The sequence below is a fragment of the Branchiostoma lanceolatum genome, chromosome 1 (assembly GCF_035083965.1).
Source record: "Branchiostoma lanceolatum isolate klBraLanc5 chromosome 1, klBraLanc5.hap2, whole genome shotgun sequence".
NCBI lineage: Eukaryota > Metazoa > Chordata > Leptocardii > Amphioxiformes > Branchiostomatidae > Branchiostoma > Branchiostoma lanceolatum.
In genome coordinates this window covers 13,861,625-13,889,085 of record NC_089722.1, presented here as the reverse complement: position 1 = coordinate 13,889,085, position 27,461 = coordinate 13,861,625, and the positions used below count along the sequence as shown (strand labels likewise).

The following is a 27,461-nucleotide window of genomic DNA, read 5'->3' as shown; positions in this document are numbered from 1 at the left end:
TTCATTGGGTCAGATTGACTATGACATAACGTTGCAGATCAAGCTTCAACGACAGCATCGTACGATCCTTTAACTGTATAGATGCTGGCAATGGGATCAATGTTATTATGCTTCTAACATGCTTTATATGTCCATGGTATTGATATTGATTTGGAGTAAATTGCGCTGTTTGGTTTGGTGATATTTGCCATGCTCCACTTTCCTCTCTTTATTGGCTGTATAAAAAGTTGGCATATGTAGTACCAGTCGTAAAGTTTATGGCATGTTTTTCTGCTGCAGGCCATCCACGAGGAGCTTCAGCGCAAGCAGGAGGACCTTGACACCCTGAACAGGAAGGCAGAGGAGTTGAAGCAGCAAGGAGCCAAACCAGTGGTGGAACCCCAACTCATCCACATCAACAGGAGATGGAAGGATGTGAGTTCTGTTTTTCATATCTCAATAAGGCCACACGAATTGAATTTTTTGGTTGACGGATTTTTTTTTTCCAAAAAAAAAATGTTTAGAAAAAAAAAACTTTTTCATGATTTTTTTTTTCAAAAAAATTTCTTTTTGAAAATAAAAATTCTTAAACCAAGAAATTAAATTGGTGTGGCCTAAGGCCATGTTGATTTGATTATATGGATGACATCCTCTGGGAACAAAAAAAATGATGCAAGCGTGCGAATAAAAAAAAAAGCTTGTCAAAAAAGAAAAGTTGCCTTCATTATGAAGTCTACATGGTCAGGAACATTGGAGAAATGATTAAACACACAGTACGGCACACCAAGTAATAGATTCTTCATATTTATTTTCTCACATTTCCTTCTTTGACTTGGAATTGATTTTGGCATTCTTTGACATTAGTATCGTTTTCTAACTTTTTTTGTTGCAATCTACGGCATATATCTGATCTTTTTACAGCTGCATTGTACGATTTACAGTACGGTCAAAAACTTTTTTTGTAAAGAAACGGACGAAAATTGATGTGCACGTGGATGTCATCCAGATAATCAAATTAACATGGCCTAATGTCAACATGCAACAAGACATGAACGCCAGTTCAAGTGTGTAGGCTACATGATTAAGCCTGAAATAGCATGCATCTCTTGACTTCTCCCAAAGCTAGACACACCATGCACAAGACAAGATTGACTTCCTAGGAGTAAGGATTACATTTGTAACTGTAAGGATTACCATTGAGTAGGTTTCTATGGGCTGTCCTTTGGGTTAGATCTAAGATGTATCAGCTATTTCTAGAATGCTCTTTAAAGCTAGCTATAGGCTAAAGATAATCCTGTCCTAATCCTTCAATTCTCCTGGCCTTAGATACCCAATTTTGGGGGGAGGGGAAGATGAGGATATTGTGAAGAAAGAACCTATTTGTTGTATAGATAGCCTTGGCAAAACTACAAAAGTGATATTGTTAGTGCACTTCTATAAAAAATTCCGCCATTAAAGTTTTTGCACAGTACAACTTGGCAGTGACTATATAATGATCTAGATTTGATGTTGTTTTGCTAGAAGCTAGAAATGCTGTCATAGTTCTGTGGAATGTAACTTAAAAGTGGAAAGACAGAAACCTTGTGATAAGGTCCTCAATAGAAAATATATTGTCTCCCATGCATCTTTTCTTACACAAAGAAAATTTTGTTGACAATGAAGATCGAGAACCAGTTCCAACAGTACCACCGCCCGGTGCAGTTCAGCACTGTCACCACGGAAACCATCACCATGGAGAACGTCTCCATGGTGTCGGTCACCAGCATGAGGTCCGCTGGCGAGGGGCGGCCCTCCGCCTCCGACTTCTTGGCTGAGATCAACAAGATTCTGTTTCACATCGCGGACATCGAGCTGCAGCTCGCCTCTCCTGAGCTGAACGCTGGGGACTACGAGGACTTCTCCAAGCAGGAAGACAAACTAAAGGTACCCCTCCTTCTCATTTCTTCTTACTGAATCATGCTAAGACATTGCAGCGGAATTTATTACACTACAGACTGCATTTTACATTATGAACTTCTCCAATCAGGAAGACAAACTCACTTTTTCTTATTGAATCCTGCTAAGACATTGCAGCGGAATTCCTTACACTACAGACAGCATTTTACATTATGTACTTCTCCGAGTAAGAAGACAAACTCAAGGTACCCGTCCTTCTCATTTCCTCTTAGTCTTGGGATTACAGTGCCTAAAGGATTTCTTACAGTCATCCATTTATGTGTACTTCTCCAATCAGGGAGACAAACTCAAGGTACCCGTCCTTCTCATTTCTTCTTAGTCTTGAGATTACACTGTTTTCAATGCCAAGAAGGTGAAGAAAAATTTCTTACAGACATCCTTTAACATTAACTTCTCCAAGCGAAAAGATAAACTTAAGGTATCCATCCATCTTCTAATGGAATCCAAGAGAGCTCACTGCTAAGATTTGCAGCAGGATGTTTTGTTGACGTTTTTCTAAGAAAACTAATTTCTGGTAGGCATGCTTCTCATTTCTTTTACTTGAATCCCGGAGAACCCACTGCTAACAATGATTTCGTAGTCATCCTTGTTGAAGGAGGAATACAATCTTGTGGTCACTCTCCTTTTATCATCTTACCAAATTCTGATAACCAATCCAAATCACATTAAGAAATTAAACAGAAAGTAGTTCCAACCTTTTGTTTTTTAGATGGTTGGAAACTATTGAAAACTGTATCAATTTGTGATTTAAAATGTTGCCAAAAGTTTGCTGGGATACAGTGTCAGTGGCCAATACGAAATATCTTCAGTGCAGATGTACAGACATGCAAATGCAGGTCACAGACCCTATCAAGCAGTTAGTTGGTGATTTTAAGTGGCTCAGAAGTCCAGGTGCCAGGCTGTCTGTGAAAAGGTAGTCATTTGGCACGGGGCCGTACACGTGTAAAGTTTGGGAATTGTGCCGCGAGTTGGCGAAACAAAGCTCGTGTGGATAAATGGTACTGATACTGTCCTTTGATCTTAACCATGCCGCTGATGGGAGGAACAGTACCAGGTAGGCCACCCTGTCCACCTTACCGCTTAGTCCCCTCCCACAACAGGGCTCAAAATCCAACTTACCGCTCCCACAACAGGGCTCGAAATTCATGTTTTGGAAAAGGTATGCTGGCGAACCTAGCCTAAAAATTTAGGTGCACAGAAAAAGATTTGAGTACAATATAAAATAAAGGATTAAGATAAAAGAAGAATACAAAGTTTTGGTTAACAAAATTTAGAATTTCAGCAAAATTCGATTAAAGACCTTACTGCCTGTGTTGAGAGCTTGTATCTTAAATACAGTTACTACTAACACATTCCCAACTAAAACGAGAAATTCTACATACAATGTATGTAGAGTACATACACCTATGTGTAGTCTACACACACCTATATGTAGATTACACACACCTATGTGTAGACTGCGTAGACTACACACACCTATATGTAGTCTACACATAGGTGTATGTACTCTACACACGACGTATGTACACTACACACGACGTATGTATACTACACACACCTATATGTAGTCTGTATTCTATGTTCATAGACTACATACACCTATATGTACATTACATATGATGTGTGTAGACTACATACACCTATGTGTAGATAGGAATTCGACGTGTGCAGACTGCATGCACTTATTTGCATTCTCCATACAGATTAATGCAATATGTAATTTCTATGGACGTAGACTACTGTATAATTTTATACATGTATTACATCACCGAGTACTTTAAATTGCCATTTAGTAATAATTACTATGTTGAAGACAATGGAACACAGAACCCTGTTAACCTGGGCCAGATTTGCCAGACATGGAAAGTTGAACATTCGATTACAGTTTCTGACGAGTGACTCAATCGCTTAAGAACTCCCCACAGGCCACATGTCACCCTGATGTGTTCCCGCCCTTCCTTTCAACAGTTACTGTTTGTTTTCCTGGAGCACAATAATCCAGCAGACATTGCTGGTCACACCTTCCCTCCAGGTGGTGTGGAATATCCCACCCATACCAATACATGTAGGTCTAATATGTCTTCAATGAGGAAAAGAAAGGGCTGTTTATGGCTTCTTCACTCCTAATCAAGAGTTTATATCACTAGCAACAGTCAGATGACAAACAAAGAAAGGTAAAGGAAGCTGGACACAATTTTGTATTAATCAAACAAGAAAACAAGACAATAAAATACATGAAGATACCCTCTTCTGTTTCTCACATGCTCATTGTAGTACTGTATAGGCTCCTGGGAGAAGGTTGTGACAGCCATGAGAAGCTGTGAACGTAAAATTTGGCCCAGCCAGTCAACAGTGTTGATTACATGTACGTCTTTTTTCAACCAATGACAAGTAACCCTACCAAACTGCTACATTGACCTAGAAAAGCACTTGGTAATGACGTATATCATGTTCAACTTGAGTTCCTTTGTTGTCTGTCATGTACCTTGTTTGCAATAGATGTCTTTTACCATGCTACGTTATTCTAGAAACGAAGGTCCTAATCCCAATCTGGGGCAAGGTGGAGGTCCAGGCAAAACTTGGAAAATGTCACGGAAATAAGGACATTTTCCAGGGGATCGTACTACAGCTAGGCCAATATTCAAAAGCCATTGTCGTTCACGCCTTCTTTCAATCATAGCATGTCGATTGTGTTCCCTTCCACGGCTACAGAACATTCTCCAAAGATACAAAAATTGGTGTATTCCCTCCATTTTGTAGTCGTTGTATAGAGGCCATGTCGAATCTTTGACCTCAACATATAACCTATAACGAGAAACGCAGCGTGCTTCCATTGTACTCGGGTGACGGTGTACTTTAATACACTTGGCGAAAAGCAGTATGAACGCAAAAATCAATTGTGATCGAATCGATTCAATCGCGATTATACTTACTTTTTGAGTGTGAACGGGGTCTTAATTTTCTGTTCTGCAACATTGTTGACAACCTGATAAAGATTTTGTAAATTTGACATTTTTGTCTGTCAGAACACCAGTGTCAGAAGGAAAGACACTGAATGGAGCCTTCAAGTTGGTAATGTGTAATATATCATGAGTTGGGTGATGGGCTAGGTCTTTAGGAGTGAGGGGACAGATGACAATTCTACAGATTTAAATACATTTAGGTGGAAGAAACGACTACTACTACTAGACTCTTTCTCATTGCATTGTAGTTTTTGGAACTTCATGTGATAAATAGCTCACGAGTTTTAACTGGATTGCTATACTTGTTTTAATTCAAACGCAAGTTCACTTACAGCTAGATGTGCAATAGTTAATTGTGACAGCCTTGGTCATCCTGAGTTACATACCAGCCTGCTGCGGCTGTTGCCACAGGAAGGGCAGTTATACTATCATACAGAACTGATACAGATTCTGCATGATGATTGTGACTGCATTGATTAAACAGTGTAATGTTTGGGCATGTGAAAGGAATACGGATTTGTCCAAACATTATTTTAGTTTCAAATCTGAAAGACACTCTAGATCTGCCCTGTGGTTGAATTCTGCAAGTCTAACTGGAAGGAAGAAGCACTACCAGGAGGCTGCATGTGCATGTATGACAAATTTCATTTGTCTCAATTATATGCTAGATTACAGTGTGTACCTTGCTAATCCTTTGGAGGCCCTCTCACCCCAGTTTGTTATGATAAGGCAATCCCACCAGGCCCTCTGGACTGGCTGACAGGAGATACTAGTGGCCACATGTAGACCAGTTACACATGCTGTTAGAGGACACTTTTTAATTGGATAAGGTCAGGCATGACACAGGTCAGGACTACAATCACAGGAGTCAGTATAGAAATCTAGCATCCATGTCATTTATCTACAAGAACTAACATACTAACATTTTATATGTACTGTAGTTGATCAAAGACTTCTCATGAAACCGCAGATTACTGGACAGGTCCAGGACTTGGGACATTTGTGATGTACTACTGACAGCATGACTATGTATATATATATGTACATAATTTTTATATATTTGCACAGTAAACTAGCTGTTAACAAGTTTCTTTCAAAGCATAGAAAACTTCTTGAATGTAGATAGGGTATGTAGAGAGAACTGATCCATTGGCAGTCATCTATTTTTTAAATCTTATGCCATGATTAAAGATTTAATGTAAGAAAAGAAGGGTAGAAAACTATATTGAAAAATAAATGTATCATGGGAGGGCTTGAACCTTCATCCTATCACCCCAACCTGCTCCTGCCACTTGTTTTTTTTTTCATTACAATTTGTACATGACTTGTGCATCATCTGATCTGCCTAAAACAGTCACCATGTTTTCAAAGTAATTCTGAGGGACTGAAAACAACAGTACTGATTCTAGCCTGAGAGTGAGATAACATCTGGTTGACCTTTTGGTCACCTTTCCCTTGCCAGGGACATTCTGGACCAAGTGGCTTATCCCTTGTGGGTAACGTTACATGTAGTGTACAGATGGTGCCCAGATATCAGAAATCAGAGTGGAGAACTAAGGAGTTACTTAAAGTTTGTATTTTTTAGGTTAGGTTGTAACAGTGGGGATCAGGATCAACCTCCACTAAACTGACCAGTATAACCAGCCTTTTAGCCTAACGGATTAAAAAAAGTTGTTGAAAAAATGCTAGATTGGAAAAACAACATGAAAACAGAATCTCAGAGGAATGTTTTTCTTTGGTGCAAACAGTTTCAGGGTGTGAACAGGGTCTGAGGTGCAAGTTTTTACCCCAGCCTTCTGTTTTCATGATTTTTTTTGGCAAAATGTTTTTTTTTTACATAAAAATCCGTTAACCAATGAATTAAATTGCTGTGGCCTTAGACTTAGAGCCTTAAATTCCAGGAGCAGCGTACTTGCCCCTTTGGGTTTTTACAAGGTCTTAATTCCCTATACCCTTTCAAGCCAAGCTGTATTTGTGCATCAGCAAGCAATGATAAGTCTTACTAGGAACATTTTGGATTGACTTTTCCTTGTTTCTTTGCTACCTTCCGAGTGCTACATGTATAACAGTGGGGGTTCAAGCGCCTAACTGGTCGCGACCTTTTAGCCTGATGGTTAAGGCGTGCGTGCCTGTGATCTGGGCTGCCAGTTTCGGCGTGGGTTCGAATCTCGGTTGGGATCACTTGTTTCTACTCGCTCCTTTGATTTGTTTCACATGTACATGTATGTAGCCAGTTGAAAAGTAGAATGACCATTGACCAATCTTACACAGTAACTGGCATGTTGACACAAAGTTCTCTTTCTCTCACTACACAGGTAAAAGGAGGGCGGGATTCCATCAATTTGATTTTCAGCTTTTTTCACAAGCCAAATTCTGCCTTTCATCTAGAAACATCCCTCTCCTTGGCCATAGCTTGCCCAGACAAACTGAAAGCGCATTAAATATCTCTCTAAGTCTATTGTATTCCTGTGACCGATACTTAGGGTTAGAGTAGGCTTGATAGTGGGTGCAGTGTGAGTGTATTGTCAACTTTGGGAATCAAACAGAACTGAAGGGAAATGGGAAGGTTCACCGTTGCTAGAGAATTAACCGAGGAGGGGGAGGAAGAGTTATGCACACAGCAGATGTTCTCACAATCAGTAGCAGACTGAAAACTTTGTTAGATAAGTTTGTTGAAGGCCTACATGTATAAGGTGGATGCCAGGGCTGCTACTCCTCTGACATTTATATGAGATACATGTACATGTAGAAGAAAAAAGTGGGGGCATAGCAATACTCAAATTAGGCCCTGTTCATTATTCAAAATGTAAAATGGTTCGCCTGGTTTATGATTCAAAAAGTAAAAAAGCTCAAACTGTTTCGGCAACATATATCAAAATATTTGTGAACATGAATGCTCCGAAACCGTTTCGTTCTGTTTTATTGACCACCAACTTGAGTTCTAACTGGTCATCTAAAGGAAACCCCCGGAGTCCTGATATTCTGGGAAATCAGGAGATCCAGAGGAAACTTGATGGTGTATATCAGAACCAGAAGGTGTACGAAGACATTTCAAAGGCCATGAGGGAACGCAGCTTCAACAACCATTCAGTGCCAATAGAAGACAACTATCATACAACTCTTGGTTAGCACAGAAAAGTGAAAGTTTTAAGCTGTCGATTGGATGTTTTGGCCACGTTTTTTAATCATAAAATCTTGTTACAGTCACCAATTCGAGGCAGCGCAGGATCACAACAGACTTAACACAAAATGTAAACTGTTTCAGATTGGATTTTAGCCAAAACAAATAAGACCGTTTTGATTTTTTATCATTAACGGGGCCTTAGTGTTTTGAGTCCTTTTGCATACAATCCCTGCACTAAGTTTCCCTCAAATATGGAAAAGGATCTAGCGCTATCCTCTATGAATCAGCTGTATTTGTTGTAAAAGTATTTAGGATGGAAATTGTCTGGAAAAGACAGGAAAGCTTTACTCACACAACAAGAGTACAGCAATTTTTTGTAGGGTCAACTCGGAGTAGACAAATCGTAAAAAAAGTGCAATATCTGCAAAACATACTAATTTAAACTTTTGAAAAAAACACTGAGCTTGAACCAACCCCTCACATCTGTTTGGAGATTACCAGGGGCTCTCTGTGAAACTGCCTTTTCCAGAAACTTGCTCTCAAGCTAGGGCTACCATCTGGTGGGCAGTGACAGCTACAGTTCAAGCATGACCAATCAGAAACAGCCAAATGCCTCAGACCTCAGTACATGCCTGGCAGCATGTATATGATGGCATATGCTTTGTAGTAATAGCTTAAACGGTACAGAAATCTTTCTATAGTGCAATTTCTTCTGACATGGCTAAATTTTGCAAATTGGACATTAAAAAAAAGGATCATCATTCTGATGTTTTCAATATGACTGGATCACAGGGGATTCCAATGGAAGGCCATGCAGAAAGAAGATACTGCTTGACCCCTTGCCCCCTGGCACAGACTGGTAGTGGACCTATGTATGTGCAAGTTCCCTTGAGGTTTGTGGAAAAAGCCAGCACACACTGGACACATACCAGCCTGTATGTGGATGCACCTCTGAATGCTTTTGAGTTATAAAGAACCCTTTTACCTTTATAAAGCATTTAAAACTCATTGGATAAAATGATTTTTGCTGAACAATTAATCTAAATGTTAAGATGACTGAACGGGGAGTCACTTAAAATGAGACTAATACACAAATACTCATGTACAAATCAAGCTAGAAAGATTGGAAATGGTAAACAACAGTCGTAGTGAGTGTGAAATGTTAAAGTTAAAGACATTGGGACTTGGAGCTACAATTGAGGAATAAACTTAATATAATGAATGAAGATGCCAATGGATAGTTTTTCTCACCCTATTTCTAAGGCAGTATTGTGTAGTAGGAACTGATGATGATTGTGTAGTAAGTCAGCAGAACATCACAACTGTCCCAAGTCCTGTTCACAGTTTCATGGAAAGTCTATGACCAACTGCACATGTAAGAGGTTATAGAGAAATGATGTGGATGCTGAGAAATCTCAGGACTGCAGTCCTGATTAGTCCTGCTGTTTGGAATCCTTTCCTCAGATGTAGTGTAAATAGTGGCACATGTGGGCCTCCTTGTCACAGGCTCATTAGTCATGCCTCCTTATCTTTAGATAAATAGAGGTGGTTCACTGACTGAAACAACAGTTGCAGCTACTGGTACCACTAGTCAGTTTACACTTAATGATTTATCCCATGGGCATGCCTCAGCATGATAGCTATAATAGCCAACTGATAGCTTAAAAATGTTGTCCTTACAATCAAATCTTTCCCCTATTCTATTTCATTAATGGTACAATGTACCGTGAATGATGAAACTCCATGCTTCAAACTTTTGGCAAACCTCATTGTTTCAGAAAGTGCGAGGCCCCCTCTTATCTTGTACATTGTACTGGCCATGACTGAACTGCAACCATTCAATACATGTAGGTACAGGCTATGCCCGGACAGAGGTATGTAGAGAAAGAAAGAACATAAAAAAGGAAGGACAGAGGGAAGAGTAGAGATCACCCGGTGGTTCTAAAGCATCATGTTAGTATTTCCACGAACCGATGTGCACCACCTTCCAACCTGGTCATGCGTCGCTTCAGCAGGGGGCATGACGGTTCCTCTGTGTAAAGAGAAACTGACTTGGTGGTAGTAATAGGGTCAAATGCTAATAACATGCTAATATTAAGCCCGCAGTAGCAATAGAAACATGTTTTTCCTCATTCTGAATCATTTGTGCCATTGTTATTGAATGTCGTTGCATGCTGCAAGTGCAATGGCCTGCCACCAGTGACTGTTTCTTTGGTGTTCTATGCCGGGCGAGGACAAATGCCGGGTTCAAACCTGGGCATTGCCTGTCCCTGTATATTTGCCTCATCCCCCTTCTTTGTTGGACATGTACGCTGCGTCTCCTAAGCAGGAAAAACGTGGGTAGCAAGATTTGAATATATGAACAAGCGGCTCTTCTCCTGTTATTTCAACTGTAAATGGCTACTGTAATATCCTGCGCCAATGGTGGCCTGCTGCGGTTCCGCCCGTGTATCAAAAACTCTAAAGACATCAGTCGCATGACAGTATACCGTCACCAGCTTAAAGCAGGCCTTTTAAACATGGCAAAGTCTAAATTTGAAATTTGTTCCTCGATCAGTCTTTGAGCCAAGACATGAGTCTAAGTGGGTGTTTATCTAGTCTCTACCAGACTAACTACACCAGGGTTTCACTTGAAATGTGATCTTACGGACTGACTCTACTGGCTGATTATTCCTTTTTCTGCCGAATAGACCCCTTTCCAAATACCGCGGCCATTTTGAATCTAGCGCGAGCGCGCATAATTCGAGCGCGGGAAAAGTAAACAAACGGTAAGCGGTAAAGCTTTGCAATGGCGTCCCCAATAGAAAGCAGTGTTGAGTCATCTTCTGCGGCGAGATGTTCTCCTCTTCGGTGAAATCCATCGATATATTTGCATGGCACAAGTAGATGATATTGCTGTGGACACTTGGACTCGATATCGGCTAGTAAAATTGTGAATTTTGGCTACTTTTCCACAGTTCCTGCCGGGCTGTTGAGCGCGCGCTACAGTGATAGAATGCTAATATGTCTACACCACGTGCTTGTAGTTTCCCTAATAATGCTAGCTAGAGTCGAGAAAAATCCCACAAAACATATACTCTTCGGGCGGTGACCCTTGTAGCTACGTTGTGGTATATATATAACTGTTGAGCCTGGCTGTCGTGACAACGTCATCTTGAAATTAAGTGAGTTTGGGGGAGGGTCGTGTTTTCTGTGCAGCGCTACATCGACTTCGCTCAGCAATATTCTATATTTCCGCCAAATGAAATCCTACAAAAACGTGAAAATATAGGCTTGAGCTCAATGTCCTCAAATTTGGTAGAATTCCGGCGGCTTTTTTGACGATATTTTCGGATGCCAAGAATTTAGTCTTGAGGACTCTAAGTATGTGAGTGAAGGTGTGTTTTCCACTGTATGTGGCGTTTCTTTAAATCATTTTGCGTGGCAATATTCAAGATATCTGTTGGCTGGATGGAACCGAAAAATAAGTTAGATAATATTGGCTTGAGGACTGAAGGACCTCAGGCCGATATTTTCCTTTTTTGTGGGGTTTCATCCTGCGGAGGTCTAAAATATTTCCGCGAAAAGTGATGTAATGAAACGCTACAAAGAAAACACGCCCCCTGCTTCACTAACGAACTTCCTCACGCTAATCTTGGCACTAAAATATCGTAAAAGCAAAACCTCCTTGGTCAAAGTCAAAGGAGCCACCAAAGTTCCATCAAATTTCTACTCGCAGAGCCCTCAAGCCTATATCTTCACGTTTCTGAAATATCATCCGACGGAAATTTTAAGATATTACGGCGCATAGTGAAAACACTCCATCTTTACTAAGTAAACGTACTTTAGGTTTTGATATTTCAGAAAACGCGTCAAAAGAAGCCGCCAAAACTCTGCTAAATTCCTAACCAAAAGGACCTTGAGCTGAAGCCTACATTTTCACGATTTTGTGGGATTTTATCCAGTGGAAGTATAAAATATCTGCGAACGAAGCTATGTTAAGAAAGGCTTGACAGAACACACGACCTTCTCGAGCGCCCAACGCGCGTAGTTTTCCCAGGCAAAGTTGTCATCGTCTAAATTACGGTCACAACTGGTAAAATTCTGTATATTTCTATCTACGTAGCTACAAAGATCCCAGTCCGAAAAGTGTGTGTGTTGTGGGATTTTTTCTCGACTTTAGCTAACATTATCAGGGAAACCACAAGCACGCGGTGTAAACATATTAGAGTTTTTTCACTGTAGCGCGCGCTCAACAGCCCGGCAGGAACTGTGGAAAAGTAGCCGAAATTCACAATTTTACTAGCCGATATCGAGTCCAAGTGTCCACAACAATATTATCTACTTGTGACATGCAAATATATCGATAGATTTCACCGAGGAGGAGAATATCTCGCCGCAGAAGATGACCCAACGCTGGTTTCTATTGGGGACGCCTTACCGCTTACCGTTTGTTTACTTTTCCCGCGCTCGAATTATGCGCGCTCGCGCTAGATTCAAAATGGCCGCGGTATTTGGAAAGGGGTCAATTCTATGATTCATGCGCCCGTAAGAGGGCCTGGTGGAGACTAATGTTTATCTATCATAAGGCCACAACAATTTTGTTTTTTGCTTCTCTGACAACAGAGAAACACAGGTGATGGGGCGAAAAATGATGAAATTAGAAATTCTTTTTAAAAATACGGGGTCAAGCTACAGGCTTACATAACATAAAGAACAAGAGAGAATTATTCAGTTTTCAGCTTTTCATGGCACATTTGCTGCAATGTGAATCCCTTCCTATATTTCTAGTACTACAATAATTTTTGATGTTTACTACTGACTTTGCCAATATAATTACTCCCTTTTCTTTAGTAAACAGAAAAAAGGATTGAAATACACTTTCTTGCATAATGACTGAAAAATTACAATGGAGTATTGTTGATCCAACCTAAACATACTTTTTATGATGCTGTCACAAAAGTCATGCATTTATCATTGACATAGTGGTAAAATCTGTCTTTGCAAAAAAAAGTCAGTATCATTTAATTGATCAAAAAACAAAAATGATGTAGTCTCAATCCCCAAAGGTTCCCCTGGCCAGCAGATATCAACAAATTATCTCAGTTCACTTGGATTGTGCAACACTTTAAAATACTTTTTTTTCAATACCCTATCCCATCCAATCTGCAGTCGATGATCAATAAGTTGGCTGGCGACAAGTGGCTGATGTTAAAAACGGGTTTCCGTGCACAACGACCATCGAAATCCATCAAAATCTTATGCTGATTGAGCAAACAGTAAAGTGTTTTCGTTTATGTCAACTTTGTTGAAATTGTTGAAAAAATGTGGAGTTATATGTAAATTTTGAGTATCACACCATGGTTGACATCACAGTCGCATGTTTTTCCTGCTTCTTTCAAAATGATGTATTTACCAATACTGTCTCTAAATCATAGAATAGTTGACAGTGACCTGCTAGCTCTGAAAGTTACATATTCAAGTCTGCAGCTGGATACATACACAATGTCATGTACATTCTAGATATACTCCTGTAGACCCTATCTAGGACTTTGCAATGATGCATAAAGACCCAATTCGCCTACATTGTAGATTGTATAGTCCCTGTGGAGGTGTGGACCCTGTGCAGGTCTCGGTGGACATACATTGTTTATGTCTGGATAGACAAATGAGATAGGAATTCTTTTTTTTAGTTGAGATATGTGTTCAGTGAATGTTTTTTTGTCATTGACAATGTTACGTGTGGAATTACAATGTAAGTAGTTTAGCCTTTCAACTATGAAATACTTTTCACATTAAACCTTTGATAAGTTTGAATTCATTCATTCATTCATTCATTCAATCAGTCTTAAGTTTGATCAGATTTTATAACCTGCTATCAATGACAGATACCAGACATACGTGTACAGCTTGGCCATCGTTTAGGGGTTGTTCCCACTTTTGGGTTGACAGACAAGTTATCTTAGCTTCTGACATGTTCAAATATAAGCATATACTCATGCAGGCAGCAATCATGGCAGAAGGAAGTGTTTGTGTTCTTTGCGAAAGTTTTTTCGCAGTGTCTGGATACAATACAATGTAAATCCCTTTGAAATTATGGCTAACAGAATTAAGGAAATAGCATTAAAGGGTTTCACATTTCCCCCCAGAATTCTTGTGCATTCAGTACTTGAGCCACTCATCACAAGTTGTAATCAAAAGTTTGGCAGATGTGGTCCAGGTTAACAGGGTTCTGGGTTCTATTGTTTTCATAATGGTAATTATTACGAAATGGCAATTTAAAGTACTTTGTGATGTAATATACATGTAACGTTGGGTAACATAAATTCGGGATTTTTCTGATAATGATTGACTGAAATCAATCTAGCAGAACAATAAACCATCCTTTTTTTCTATTATTCTGTCAGTATCATGTACTATCTTTGCACTAATCATATATATGGTAGATTTTGTCTCTAGTCGTGCTGACACCATAATATTTCAACTTGAAACTACCGTCCGCCGCACGCACAATGACGGTGCTGTCGGACAGGTGTGAACATTAATTTGTGAGAGAAGATTCGTCTTGAATATCTTACCGCTAATTACATTTTATACAGCAGCTATTCGTTCCATCCTTGGCTTGAGGAGAGTGCTATGGATATAGACGTGTCCAAGTAAAAAAATACACGAACAAACTGCCGTACCGCACACATCAGGCCTACGGGAACAACCCGTGTGTTGAGTCGGTAGCTATAGAACGTCAAAGTCGACATCCACCGTCATGGCAACGTGTACATTATTCATGGAAAGTTAGCCGGATGCCGTAGCATCGATAATACTACTATGTCCATATATTCCTTGTTGTGTTAGGAGCAAACTTTGAGGAAAATATCGTCCTCAGTCCACAATCACACGCAACATTTAGACAAAAAACTGTTCCTCACAAACTTTTGTCGTCAGCTTGACAACAGGATTCTGGGTAATGATATGGCGGCGGGAAAATACACGTGCCGTAGGTTGTAGCAACAAAGAGGGGTTTTGATGATTGATCACACTTAGAGTCCAATTGCAGGTCAGCAATTTTAAGAAAATAAGTTGTCTTGTAAATGATTGTGTTTAGCAGGAAGCGGATGTGACATTTGTCTTATAAACCAGCCGACAACGATGTAGTGTGATTCCCCCACGAAGCCCTCAGACTGTTCCAATAAGGGACGGAGAGTTTTTGTCCTCGTCGCCTTCTAATGCATACTTATCAAAGCTTTTCAGACAGTGTTCTGAATACGTTAGTCTGTCAAGTTTGCATTTCTACCGGTATTACTGATGTTGCATCTAGCACATATCCCTAAATACACCGTTTTCGAAAAATCCCGAATTTAAGTACCCCACGAATTTATGTTACCCAACGTTATAGTCTACGTCCATAGAAATTACATATTGCATTAATCTGTATGGAGAATGCAAATAAGTGCATGCAGTCTGCACACGTCAAATTCCTATCTACACATAGGTGTATGTACTAATGTAGTCTACACACATCATTCGTAATGTACATATAGGTGTATGTAGTCTATGAACATAGAATACAGATTACATATAGGTGTGTGTAGTATACATACGTCGTGTGTAGTGTACATACGTCGTGTGTAGAGTACATACACCTATGTGTAGACTACATATAGGTGTATGTAGTCTACGCAGTCTACACATAGGCGTGTGTAATCTACACATAGGTGTGTGTAGACTACATATATGTGTATGTAGTCTACATACATCGTATGTAGAATTTCTCGTTTTAGTTGGGAATGTGTTTACTGTAACAGTAACTTCAAAATTTTCAACAAATGATAGAACAAAGGTTTTACTATTCTCCTATGATGTCAAGAATATGCTGTAACCCTCCATGAATATCTATTGTGCACCAGTGCACCCAGTCAAAAATTAGGCGCACAGCTCCAATTTTGAGCCCTGTGCAATGTAGCTACTCTCTCCTCCTGTTTGTACTGTACACTGGGGCATGGCACTTTCTGTTGCTTTGACAATAGAGGGGGTGAACGATCAAGGAAGCCCATGCCGTCTGTTTGTATGGCTGCTTTGTGTTAATTGGGAAAGCTATATATGGAAGGCGGTGCACTGCTAGCGTTTAAGGTCTATGTTGGTTTATGTTGTCTATGTAAATGACATTGTCCTTATTTTAGTGATTAGTTTAAAATGGTTTGGATACTTGAAATAAAGACTGGGAGATATTAGCTGAAATAGGTTTACATTATCGAGCTAGGCAACGCGTTGCAATTCAAAGAAAATAATGGGATGGTTTGTTTTGTAAATTATACCTGATTCAAAGTGCTTACTGTCAACAAGTTGAAAAATAATGTAACGGCTCAAGGGATGTCGGTTGAACAATTCCACAGTAGGGGACTCAAACGGCTTCTGCTAAGTGCAAGTACTTGTACCTATTGTTGCTGCAAAGCTTTCAACATGGTAAGAGATAGGTTTTGTAGATTGAACATGGTGAGTTTAATACACATGTTCTACAAAGGCTTTGGGCTCTAGTTTCACCAACAAACCATGTAGGTAAACCAGCCCTTTTGATGCCAAAGCTGTTATGTGATATTCTGGACGTGTAAACATTTGGTGTTTAGCACTATCAACATTTAGGGTGTAAAGATGAACATACAAATACAGGGGACGATTAACCACAATTGAAGTCTGACATAACCTTCGGCCCAGGCGAGTGACAAATTGGAATGGGTCACTTCTTCTCTTTCTCTGTACAGCAAGCGAGGTATAATGGTATCTTTGCCATTGTTTGTGTGATGTTTATCTAAAATAATTGAAAAATAGACAGCTACAGAAAGCAATTCTCTATAAATGAAGTTCTTGGAGGTACATGTAACAGAAAGTGATGGCAAGGTTTTCTTTCACATAATTTGATAGAAACGTAAGATTTTTATGTTGAGAAATACTATTTGACAGCTTAAGGTATGTCGAAGTTCAAATATGAGTATGCAGGGACAGACTTCTAAGTTGTTTGCTACAGGTACAGTGGAATTCGGTGCATCTATAGGAAAAGTCTCTCCGTCTCAAGTATATCAGGGTTACCACAACACAGATGGAGAGGGTTTCTTTAGCGGAAAGCAGACAAGGTTTCGAGACGGGACGTGGAGTGAGGTTATTGTACTGGAGTTTCCAACAGTGCGGTGTGAATTCTGTGGGCTTCTATAAACAGCAAACACAGCACACCAATCGGGCAGGCTTCTCCTGTTGGTAGTGACAGAGGACCTCATCCGTACTCACTGACTCAGCAAACAGTGGTTAAAACCGGTCCCTGCTAGACAAGCCGGGAGTCAGTCAGAAACAAAGTTTTTCAAAGATTTTGTTGGCTGGGGAAACCGGGACCAATTGGATCATGTCGTACTTCTATAGGAGAGAAAGACTTGCAGAGTATGCGTCAGTTCACGTGATGCCAAGAAAGTCAAGGAAGGTCGAGGTAAGGTGAAGTCTTAACCAAACCAAGGATTTGAGAAGATAGGTTTACATAGTGTGGTTATTCAGTCATTTAGAAGTCATTTGAAGTGTCTTGATCCAACATAGGCCTGCTGCCGTACCATTTTTGGCCACTTTTTTGTTATAAAATTGTTCCTTGTGATGCTAGCTTATGTATTTCTAACAACATATGCTTTTGTAGATTATATGTCTCCTTGTGATAGAACAAGTGATAAAGTTGGTGTGAATCTGACTGTTTTGCAACTAAGTGACATGTTTTTTTTGCTGTATTTTGATCCAGTTGAGAGTTGAATCCCTAATGTTTTCATTTAACTCCACTCCCATTCCACGAAATGTAGTATTTCTTGAAGCATGACTCAATGGATAGGTATTTACAGTCACTGAATGGCTTGCAGAGAAAAAGTAGTTTTCCCTGAAGTTGAGCTCATCAAATATGTTATTAATGATGAGCATGTCTAAAAAGACAATAGATATTTTAGACAAATTCATCAGTGTGTTCCCTTTTGTCAGCAATGTTCAAGTTCACTTGTACATGATCTACCATTCATGAACTTGACCCATTCTTGTGTAAGTCTGTTGTTCCTGTTGGCTTCTCACCCGAGAAATTCCTGGCATTCCTGTCCCATTCCAATGTAGTTTGGACAATAGTAAGTTGGATTACACATTGGACTCGCCGCTTAACCTCCTCTCTGCAGAGACAGCCTATGGGCACCAAATTTCTCCTCAGAAACTGAAGTGTATATGTATATAGATTAGAAGTACTGTACACATATGCGTAGATATGATGAAGGTAATAATTTTGTTTTAAATCAACCTGTGAAATATTTACTGATCATCAGACTGTATTCTTGACTAACTCAATATACATTCAAGATATGACGGCTTCAGGGGATCTACATGTACATGTATGTCATGGTAGTTGAGTTAGGCAGAAGTATACTGGATAGCACAGAGGGTACTGGTAGTTCAAATTGCAGAATTAGGAACAAATGTACTTCAACCAGCTCCCTTGCACCGTTTGAGAGTTACTCAGTTAGGTACTTTCTGCCACTTGCCATCGTCAGTTCAGGGAAGAACTGGTTGTCGTAAAGGTTCTCTGTGGCTGGGAAATTTAATTGAGGAGCCAGTGTACAATTTGAGGATGATATTTATCTTAACGAGACCAGAGCCAGAAATAGCACAAAATTGCAGCATGATGATAAAAATAGACATCTTCACAAGTCTCTGTATTGTATGTTATAGAAGTAATAGAACTGCTTTTATACAAACACTGTATGTCTACCTGATTTTTAATGTAGCATGACTGATGTTATTATATTGTTAGTTGTCTGGCCTAATTTGTGTATCTTTCGATTCATCCTTACAAATGTGATTAACTTAGAGACAAGACTTTGGTGTGATCCTTAGAATTGCATCACAGGTAACACGTCTGTCAATTTGAATAGATTTGGATCGGTAGATGGCAGGAATTTGATTGAAATCAGGAAAATTGGCTTCAAGTGTTATCATATCAAGTTATAGATTCTGTGAATGGTAAAAATAATTAGAGTGGTTGTATGAAAGACTGAATGCACTTGGTGCAGTCTGTAGCATTACATTGTACTTGTAGCTGGTTTGTTACATAAGCTCCAACTGCAGTAACCTACTGTTTGTTTAGATTTAGAGACACTGCACATCCATAACATGTTTGATTTCACTCAACACTCCTGTGTACATGGAAATTTATGCTTCCCTTCACTCACTTCTGACGGAGCGAGCCTCAGATAGAATTGTCAAGAAAAATGAGTTCATGCATCTGTGGAGTCCTTCGGGAGAAAGTTCCGTCACCCACGAACTCTGCCGGGGAATCAGCGCCACTGTCGTTACAAATACTCTTCAGAGACCGTTGTCGAAATTGACCAACCGTGATGAAGCGAAGAGAAGAACGCTCTCCCGTCAGTGTCTTCTCTCGTCGTATTTGCAAACACAATCAATTTGGAGGTGGAAGAACAAGTTCTCCAAATCATTCGGGGTAGAAGAACGCAGTTTGAGGGGAGCGTAGAATGTCAATGAGGCCCCGGCAGTTGGCTGCCTCTTCTGTATGCTCCTGCTCGCGAATCAAATACCAATTCACAGGCAAACATGCAAAGTTATTTCTAGTCGCTCTGGCGGTAATGGAGTATTGGTTACAGGGGGAATTCTCGGTGATGAATGGTGGGATATCTATAGATAGATACAAAGGGAACAATGAGGGCTGCGATGTAGATAGATGACGGGGCACAATTTTATAGGAAACCTTTATTTTGGTGCCGTAGACTAGGGGAAATTACTTGAAGACGACAGAGTCAAAGAAAATATGCAGAACTTGATTCTTTTCTAGAATCTTCAGTACATTGTTACTAGAAAGGTTTTGTTTTATTGAGATGTTTGAAAAAATTATTTTGTTGTATCCATTCATGTTCTTGTTTGTACATGTATGCTGACATCCCATGTGAATGACAAAATTATGCTTGAAATCAATACAAGTCATTAGCAAGCCACTTTGTATTAGAGTAAACAAGCAGCCTTTTAGGCATTAAGCCATTTAGCTGTCAAGAGTTATTATTTTCAGTGCTGTAAACATCTATTTAGCAGTTTTGGGGGATTTTTCATGTGTTTCATATGTCATGTTGATGTTCGGATCTGTGACATATGAATTATGTCTGTTGAAACCTTTTGAAAAATGACATACTGTCTGTAGTTCAACTTTTCCAAATCTATGGCCTTTGCCAGATACCATGTTGTAGCTGCTAAAAATAACACCAGAAAAGGTCTGTATTGCTGTTATGGGTGCACAGAGTGATTCACAGCAAATTTTATGGATTATATCCCATCCAAGCTAGTTACATAAAGTTCAATGATATTCTCAAATGTTATGAACGTTGACGATGTGAAAGACGGTGCGATGCTTGACTGAGTCGTCTCGGTGGTTATGACGTCAACTGGCAATATTGAATCCGACATTTGATCTTTTTGTGTGCCTTCTGATCCGTTGACTGCATATCACACCGTACATGTACTCCATACATGATTCATCAATCGTGTATACAGTAATGACGGGAAAAGGTGTGTAAAGCCTTACCATTACTCACAGTGTGTAACAATATGTTTCATTCTGTAAAAACGGTTATATTTTGCAAGATAAACGATAACGAAAATTTAAGTAAACTTGTAAAGCATACATCACTTTTAGATATTCCATGTGCGTACTAGTATATCAAGCTTAGAGTGGTCTCTTGACTGTTGACTTGATCTATGTTCACAGTAGAGAAATGAGTACAGGAGGCTTGGAACAAACTGTAACTAGAAAAAGTTGTCAAGCAGCCAAGACCGGCCTATCTAGCCATAACTGCGAGGAAATTCAATCCATCATATAGCTCACAAATATCACTGCAAAGTAGCTGCATTGGCTGTATGGGGGATTAAGTAGGATCAGTTATCCCAGGACAAGGTAGCCACGTTGGCACCTCTTGTGATATTAGGCTTAAGGTAATTACAGTTGCTGATACCAGCTCTATATAAATGATGCTGGCATCATTATGAAGTATCGCATCACTGAAAATAGACATGTCGGCAGTATATAATGCCTTTGCACTTTTGTTTGCCACATTGGGAAGTATGAAAGGTCTCCCAAACACAGCTTTGTAGCGAACAAGAGACTAGCCCCAGAAGTGCAGCGCTGGTGAGAGACATTGGACATGACAAATAGAGACAGAGATGAAACGTAGTCACCTTTAACAGTGAGCGGAAGGATGGACGGGGATGCGTCGGTGTTAGGAAGATGGATGGTGTGTTTGAAGGAACTTCCGGCCATCTAAGTAGACCATCTCCTGCCTCACATCCTTGAACAAAGGAGTGGCAGATAGACTGTGCCTTTCGTATGGTGATCATGCCGATTATAGCCCCCTGGGCAGGAATTTGTCAGGTGATGTGGCCAGCAGACCACGCGTGCAAGCAGGATTTTATTGGAGCAGTGGATGTAGAGTGTGAAATGATCTCCTAAGTATCAATTTGGAGACGATTCGGACAAGACTTCACTGCTGGTTGACCAGCTTTCTGGACTTCATACTGGAGAATCTTTGCAACAGGGAGGTACATGTTGGAGAAGTTTCTAATTTCTTTTGAGACTCTTTCAAAAGACTCAAGCTGTTATTCCCATTTTTAAGGACCAGTTAAGCGTTATGTTTTCCCAGGATGGATGAAATATTTCTGTTTGAGAAGCTGGTCCAGGATTCACCATTCTTCTCTAAATGATGTTTCTGCAATCTGACATCTCGGTTGGCCGAGCGTTTGAAGTTCTGGAGTAAGGTCAAGTTTATGGTGACCTCCCACTCAAGAGATCGTTGTCTGGATCACGCTTTGGGAGAAGATGCCTGGTCAAGATGTTTCGATAACACCTTGAAGGAGGCAGCCTGTGACTGTGGGAATGGCTCTTATTGATTTTATTGCGAGAATACTGATGGTAGAAGATGACGGTATCTTGTAGAAGGTGTTTGAATCCGTGGGGAACTTGGAATATGCATGCCTTCTGATCCTTGAAGGGCAGAGGATACGTACAGAAGGATCGGGATTTGATTGGATTTTTCCGCCTTACAGAAGTGTTCACAAAGCTCGCTCGGATGTGGGTGGAATTGATTTTGCTGGGAGCAGTGGACGTCAGATTTTGAAGGGCGACTGACCATCAGTCAGCCCGAAAATTGAAGATGCCTCCAGACTGCATGACACTCAGAGTGCGAAGCACAAAAGTGTGAAAGGGGGCACAGCGCGCCACACCCAGATATTAAACCCGCTGGGGAACTTCTCGTTTAGGATGAGAAGCAGGAAATGATTTTGACCTTTGCAGAGTAACAGGTAACCAAGAAATGGGTTTGCCCGGTGGGAAATGTGTGCTTTGGGCCATTCTAACCCAAATAGGCAGCTAGTGGAAGGTTACGTGGTACGTCCCATTGACCCTCTTGGTTTTTGATGGATAGTGGCGTTTCTTATCTTTTGGTAATGTACAGAACAGTGAGATCTTAGTAGCCTCGGCATGTGGAAGGGAATAAGCTCCGTTTCCTCGATGCTGATGTGGTTAGTTTGAAGGAGCTAGTAGAGAAACTGTTTGGGGACTAAAACAGAACTAATTTGACCAAAGTAGCACCCCTGAGACGAGTAGATGAGGCTGTGGATGAAGCCAGTTTGTCAAGTGTGTTTCTGGATTTGTGGATTTGTCTATGGACTAAAATAATCATCAAGTGAGTATACAGTGAAATTATGCTTACAGTGCTGGGAGCAAAACGGAACTAATTTGGCCGAAGTTTCACCCTTGTCCTTGGGACTGGCTCAGATGAGGCTGCGGATGAGGTCAGTTCGTCAAGTGTGCATCTGGCCTTGTGGAGAAACTGGAGGGAATACCCCTACTTAACCTGCTGGACCACCAGGTAATGAAGCTATGCATGGCAAGCAGCCGCCCCAACCTTGGGATGCTCACACAGAGTAGTGCAAATTGAGAAATAATTCCGCAATCTCCCTGTTGGGATAGGGCTGGGAAACAAGATAACCAAAACTTTCGTGGACTTCTTTCTGGGCTAGAGGCAAACTTCCTGAGCACGTGGTGTAATGCTCACTCTCGAATCCAATTCAGACTGTTTTTAGGGATCACTCTCCTTCCTTACTTATGAACATTGTATGTGGCTGTACTTTTCAAGGTTTCGATTCCAGAGTTTAATGGGTGTGAAAGTACTACCCAGCAGCAACTGTGTGCAAGACTGGTTCAAATGTAGCTGCGGGTCAGATGCACCAGAACATTTGCCGAAGCGGGACATACATCTTTAAATCACAGCCATTAACCAGGAACAGTTCACAGTCAGGGAGATGCACATTTTGGAGACTGAAGTACCATACCAGTGAGTCGGAGTAAATGATGACCTGCTGGGAAGACACCTCGAGGAGACAATCTTGTGACAGAGACTTGAGGTGACGAGGATGGCTGTACCTCCGTGGAGAAGGCACTTTGTACCCTTGCCCGTCAGTGGTAACACTTTACCTTTCTTACCCAACCATTACATCCTTTCACAGCTATACTATCCGCCTCCTCTCCATGGCCAGTCATGTAGCATGTAGTCAACAAATACCATTTATAAGAAAACTTTCAGAGTGTTACATAACTTCAAGATGCATCACTTTAAGTTCATTATTTGGCCGTGTCCAAGACATGACAAGAGATCTGTCTTGAATGGCTATTATGATGATGATTATTAGTTTATTGCAAATTTATGCCCGTGGGCTGATTGCAAGTAACATGGAAATGGACAGACAAATAATGTAGACCAGTATAGTAGTATGTGTCTACTCTAGTCTAAATGCTGACTCTTATTCTGACATGAATGATATGCTGTTGCCTAGCTGGGGTTGTTGGTGGTACCAAAACCAAGATATATCCAAGTAGCAGCTTTCAGAGGATAGCAATTATGTTTGGGATTGTATGAAAGCTAACAATTAGAAAATGGAATTTTGGCAAAACTCAGGTGCTATCATCCATTGCAACATACAAATAATATTCCCTGCCTTAAGTTGGACTCTGCTATGTACACCCCCCCCCCCCCATGTCAGCCAGCCATATATTTCATCCAATATCTCGTGTTGACTGTTTGATATTTATCTATGTGTTTGATATAAGCTACTGGTAAAATGGTACTGCCAAAGGATACTATTTGTAATTTTGTTAATGCTAATTGATTAGGCCATTGTACATATGTAGGTCAATTTGCGCTCCAGGAAAAGTACAAGACGCTACTAACCAGTTGAAGGAAAACTTAAAAGTGAAGGCTGTTCTTTGTCTTGTTCTCAAGTTTCATTACCTTAAAGTGACTAAAGATAATATAATATTTTGCTCTTTCGGTAGAGTTTTGTCATCGTTTACTTGTAAAAACATTCTCCATTATGATTCATTAGATGACTGCAGGAGTTTCATTAGTAACTATAACAATTTGCATTGAATAAACATGTGGACTGAGTGTATTAGCACTGCAAAGGCCTCTGATGGAAGAAATGTCTTTGAAGATTACTGCATTCATTACTTGCTATGGGGTCATTGACCTGAATAGATCAATACATCAAAGGGCTCTTAAAGTAGGTAAATGTAGAGAGTGATTCAGTCTTGTTATGTGCTGTGCAATATTAAAACATAAAAGGAATCTGACTTGCCACCCATAGATATGATTTATAGAATCATGTCTATTTTTGTAGCTTTCAAACATCCTAGTTAAACCTCTTGAAGTCTAGATGTTTCATGTCCAAAGGCCAGGCCTGGCTAGCATATAATATGTAGACAGACATTCTCATTCTTAGTTATTCATAGTGCAGAGCAAATCCTGTCTTTGGGGCTGGTAATTTCCCTGGAAAGCGGTCTATTTCTGCTTGATGTATGGTGTTTGAGAAGTCCAGGCGGAGGTTTGGAGGTGCCATTGGCTACCAATAAGGAACTTTTTGATCTGTTGGTCATCTTTCTTGAGTAGCTGGCAGATTAGCAGACACTCATTTAAGCCAAACACTTTTCCCCAGTGTGTTAGAACGAAAAAATAGGACACTTTCTAACTTTTCTGCCTTTGCAGTTGTTACTCGATTTGGCAATTGCATGATATCTGAATAGTGTTATTTAAGATCAGATAATGTGGATATCTTTGAATTTGAGAGTTCTGGTTTATAATCTTGTCCAAACTGTTCACTTTGCTTAGTAATTATTGCACATCATTTGGTTGTGAGCTATGTAGATGTTCTTCCTTGATTTGAATTGTTGAGGTACAGCCATTCTTTCCCTATGCAAACTGTTGGCATTTCCTACAAACAGTGACTAATGGGGCTGACAAGATTAACCAAAGAGTCCTCGGCTGTTCGCTCCTCCAATCCTCCGGGAAGGAAGATGTCAGGCTCTGGGAGGCCGTCTCAATGGACACGGTCATCTTTCATCTCCAGAACCTTCTGAAGATGCGACTGTTTTACACGAGGATGTACGAGCGGAGGAATAGAACCCGGCAGCTTGATCAATGCCTCCCCTGGGCATTAAGCACCGGGCTTTGTGTCGACATGCCACTCTGGAAATTTAGGGGGCCTCAAGAACGATTACACAAAACCGGCTCGGCATGGACTTTTCAGATTCGCTTAAAATCTTCATTTGTTAAGGAGTGGTTTATAGGTCTGTGTAATTATGCCGCACGCGGTGATCACGTATTCTCGGCAATCAGCGGGCTATTGAGAGGTGTTTGTTGATCTTTCCCCCCCTACTGTAGGCTTGATTCATGTAGAATACTAAGTGTAACCTGCTGCACAGTTTCGTGGGGGATCAGGGTGACCCTCCATTATGTTTGGTGTTCATTTAGCTGAAAGAGTAAGAAGAAATTACCATTTCACTCCTCAGTCCAAATGGGTGCATTGGGCTGTGATTGCATTCATCAGTAATGGCCACCTCTGAGAATAGAGAGCTTCAGTCTCAATGGTTCGGATAAGAGAAAATGAACAAATTGCCAACTCTTCCACGTTGCCTTTTTGTCAAAGATTACACATCTCTTAGTGTGAGCAAAACGGTTATCATCCAAACATACAGATTTGATATCTTTCAACAGTGTCTTATTTAAAGGTGCTGGTAGGTTTTATGATAACCTTGAGTTGTCTATGAAGGTTAGATATCCAGGAAGAACATCAGTTAATACTTCAAGCGACTGGATGAAATCTCTCAGATGTTTCAGATAGCAGATTTCCTCTGTCTTTCATCAGTGACTGAGAATGGGCCTGAAGACACTTGTAACTCATATATAAATGAGAATCTGAATTGAACTATTTGAGTTATTTGTCTGGAAAGCAAGTTATGTTGTTGGACTGGCCTGCGAGCTAAGCTTGCATGCATGATCACAGTTCTCTGCAACAGGCTTTCTAATTGGGCTTATACATCATTTGTTTTTGCTGTCTTATTATTCATACTGAACTTATGGCTAGGGCTGTAGCTTCATTTATGCCAAAGTTTTTCAGTCATTAACCCACTTTCATTTTCCTGCTGATATTGCATCTAACGTCAAACATGTCTTTGAAATGTCTTCCATCAAAGTCTTTTCGTGTATTTCCTCTACTGTGTCCCGTGATTTGACAGTGAAGGATCTCTTAGTTAGCGGGGTGAATCATGGGAGTTGCAAAATAATAGGGCGGCCCCCCGATGTTGTGCCATGTATGGATCATCATGTGTACTCCAACAGTAAACCATCTCTGATGATCCATTTCTGTATCTCTGCGGCGCACAAAGCACCGCTATCAACCCGTCTGCATATCTGCACCCCCAAATTAGATTAGATGAGGCACCCAACATCAAGCGTTGTGTTTTACCTTGAGCCTGACATTGAGGAATATGCTAGTTAGAAGCATGAAGCATCAGCACTGTGACGTTAGTGAGCAGGGACCCTCGCGTTGTGATACATATGGATCGTCTTGTCTGTCGCTTTAGCATAATCCCTACTGATACATATTTTGGCACAGCTAGTGTTGGGCATGTTATAAAGCAGTTGCCTAATAAGGAGACAGCATGTATATGACTTATGTACATGGTCCAGACTTTGTTCAAACTGCCTCCTCTTCATCTGGTGTGATAACTGATGGGGTAACCTCCCAAACGCCCTTGCTGTATGTGCCAAGTATCTACTCCCTTGATTCCTCATTACCACCATTTGATGTATGTGTCAATTGTGTAGAGACTGGAAACTTGATGCAAGGCCGGTGCACTTTGAAGGGAATCATTTGCCAGAATTCTTGAAGTAAATCACTCTTAGATTTGTGCAGGAAATGGCACCATTGGCTTCTTCATCACTCTGTTGAACTGCTCCATAAGAGGCTTGTATTTTTGAAGTTTGCAGATCTGACGTTTTTGAAATGGAGAAGGATGGAATAGAGGAGGAACTTTAATGTGTTGTGTGTTGTAAATTGACGTTTTATGG

At 40.4% G+C, this 27,461-nt stretch overlaps 1 protein-coding gene across 4 annotated transcripts in view; it reads left to right on the top strand.

Annotated features, from left to right (window-relative positions):
• Positions 1 to 27,461, top strand: part of LOC136436161 (dystrophin-like) — a 229,422-nt gene that overhangs the window by 92,064 nt on the left and 109,897 nt on the right. For all 4 annotated transcript variants that reach the window (XM_066429949.1, XM_066429963.1, XM_066429956.1 and 1 more), the window contains 2 exons: positions 280 to 414; positions 1,642 to 1,902. In XM_066429949.1, the coding sequence (XP_066286046.1) occupies positions 280 to 414; positions 1,642 to 1,902 (396 nt within the window). The remainder of the gene's footprint in view (positions 1 to 279; positions 415 to 1,641; positions 1,903 to 27,461) is intronic.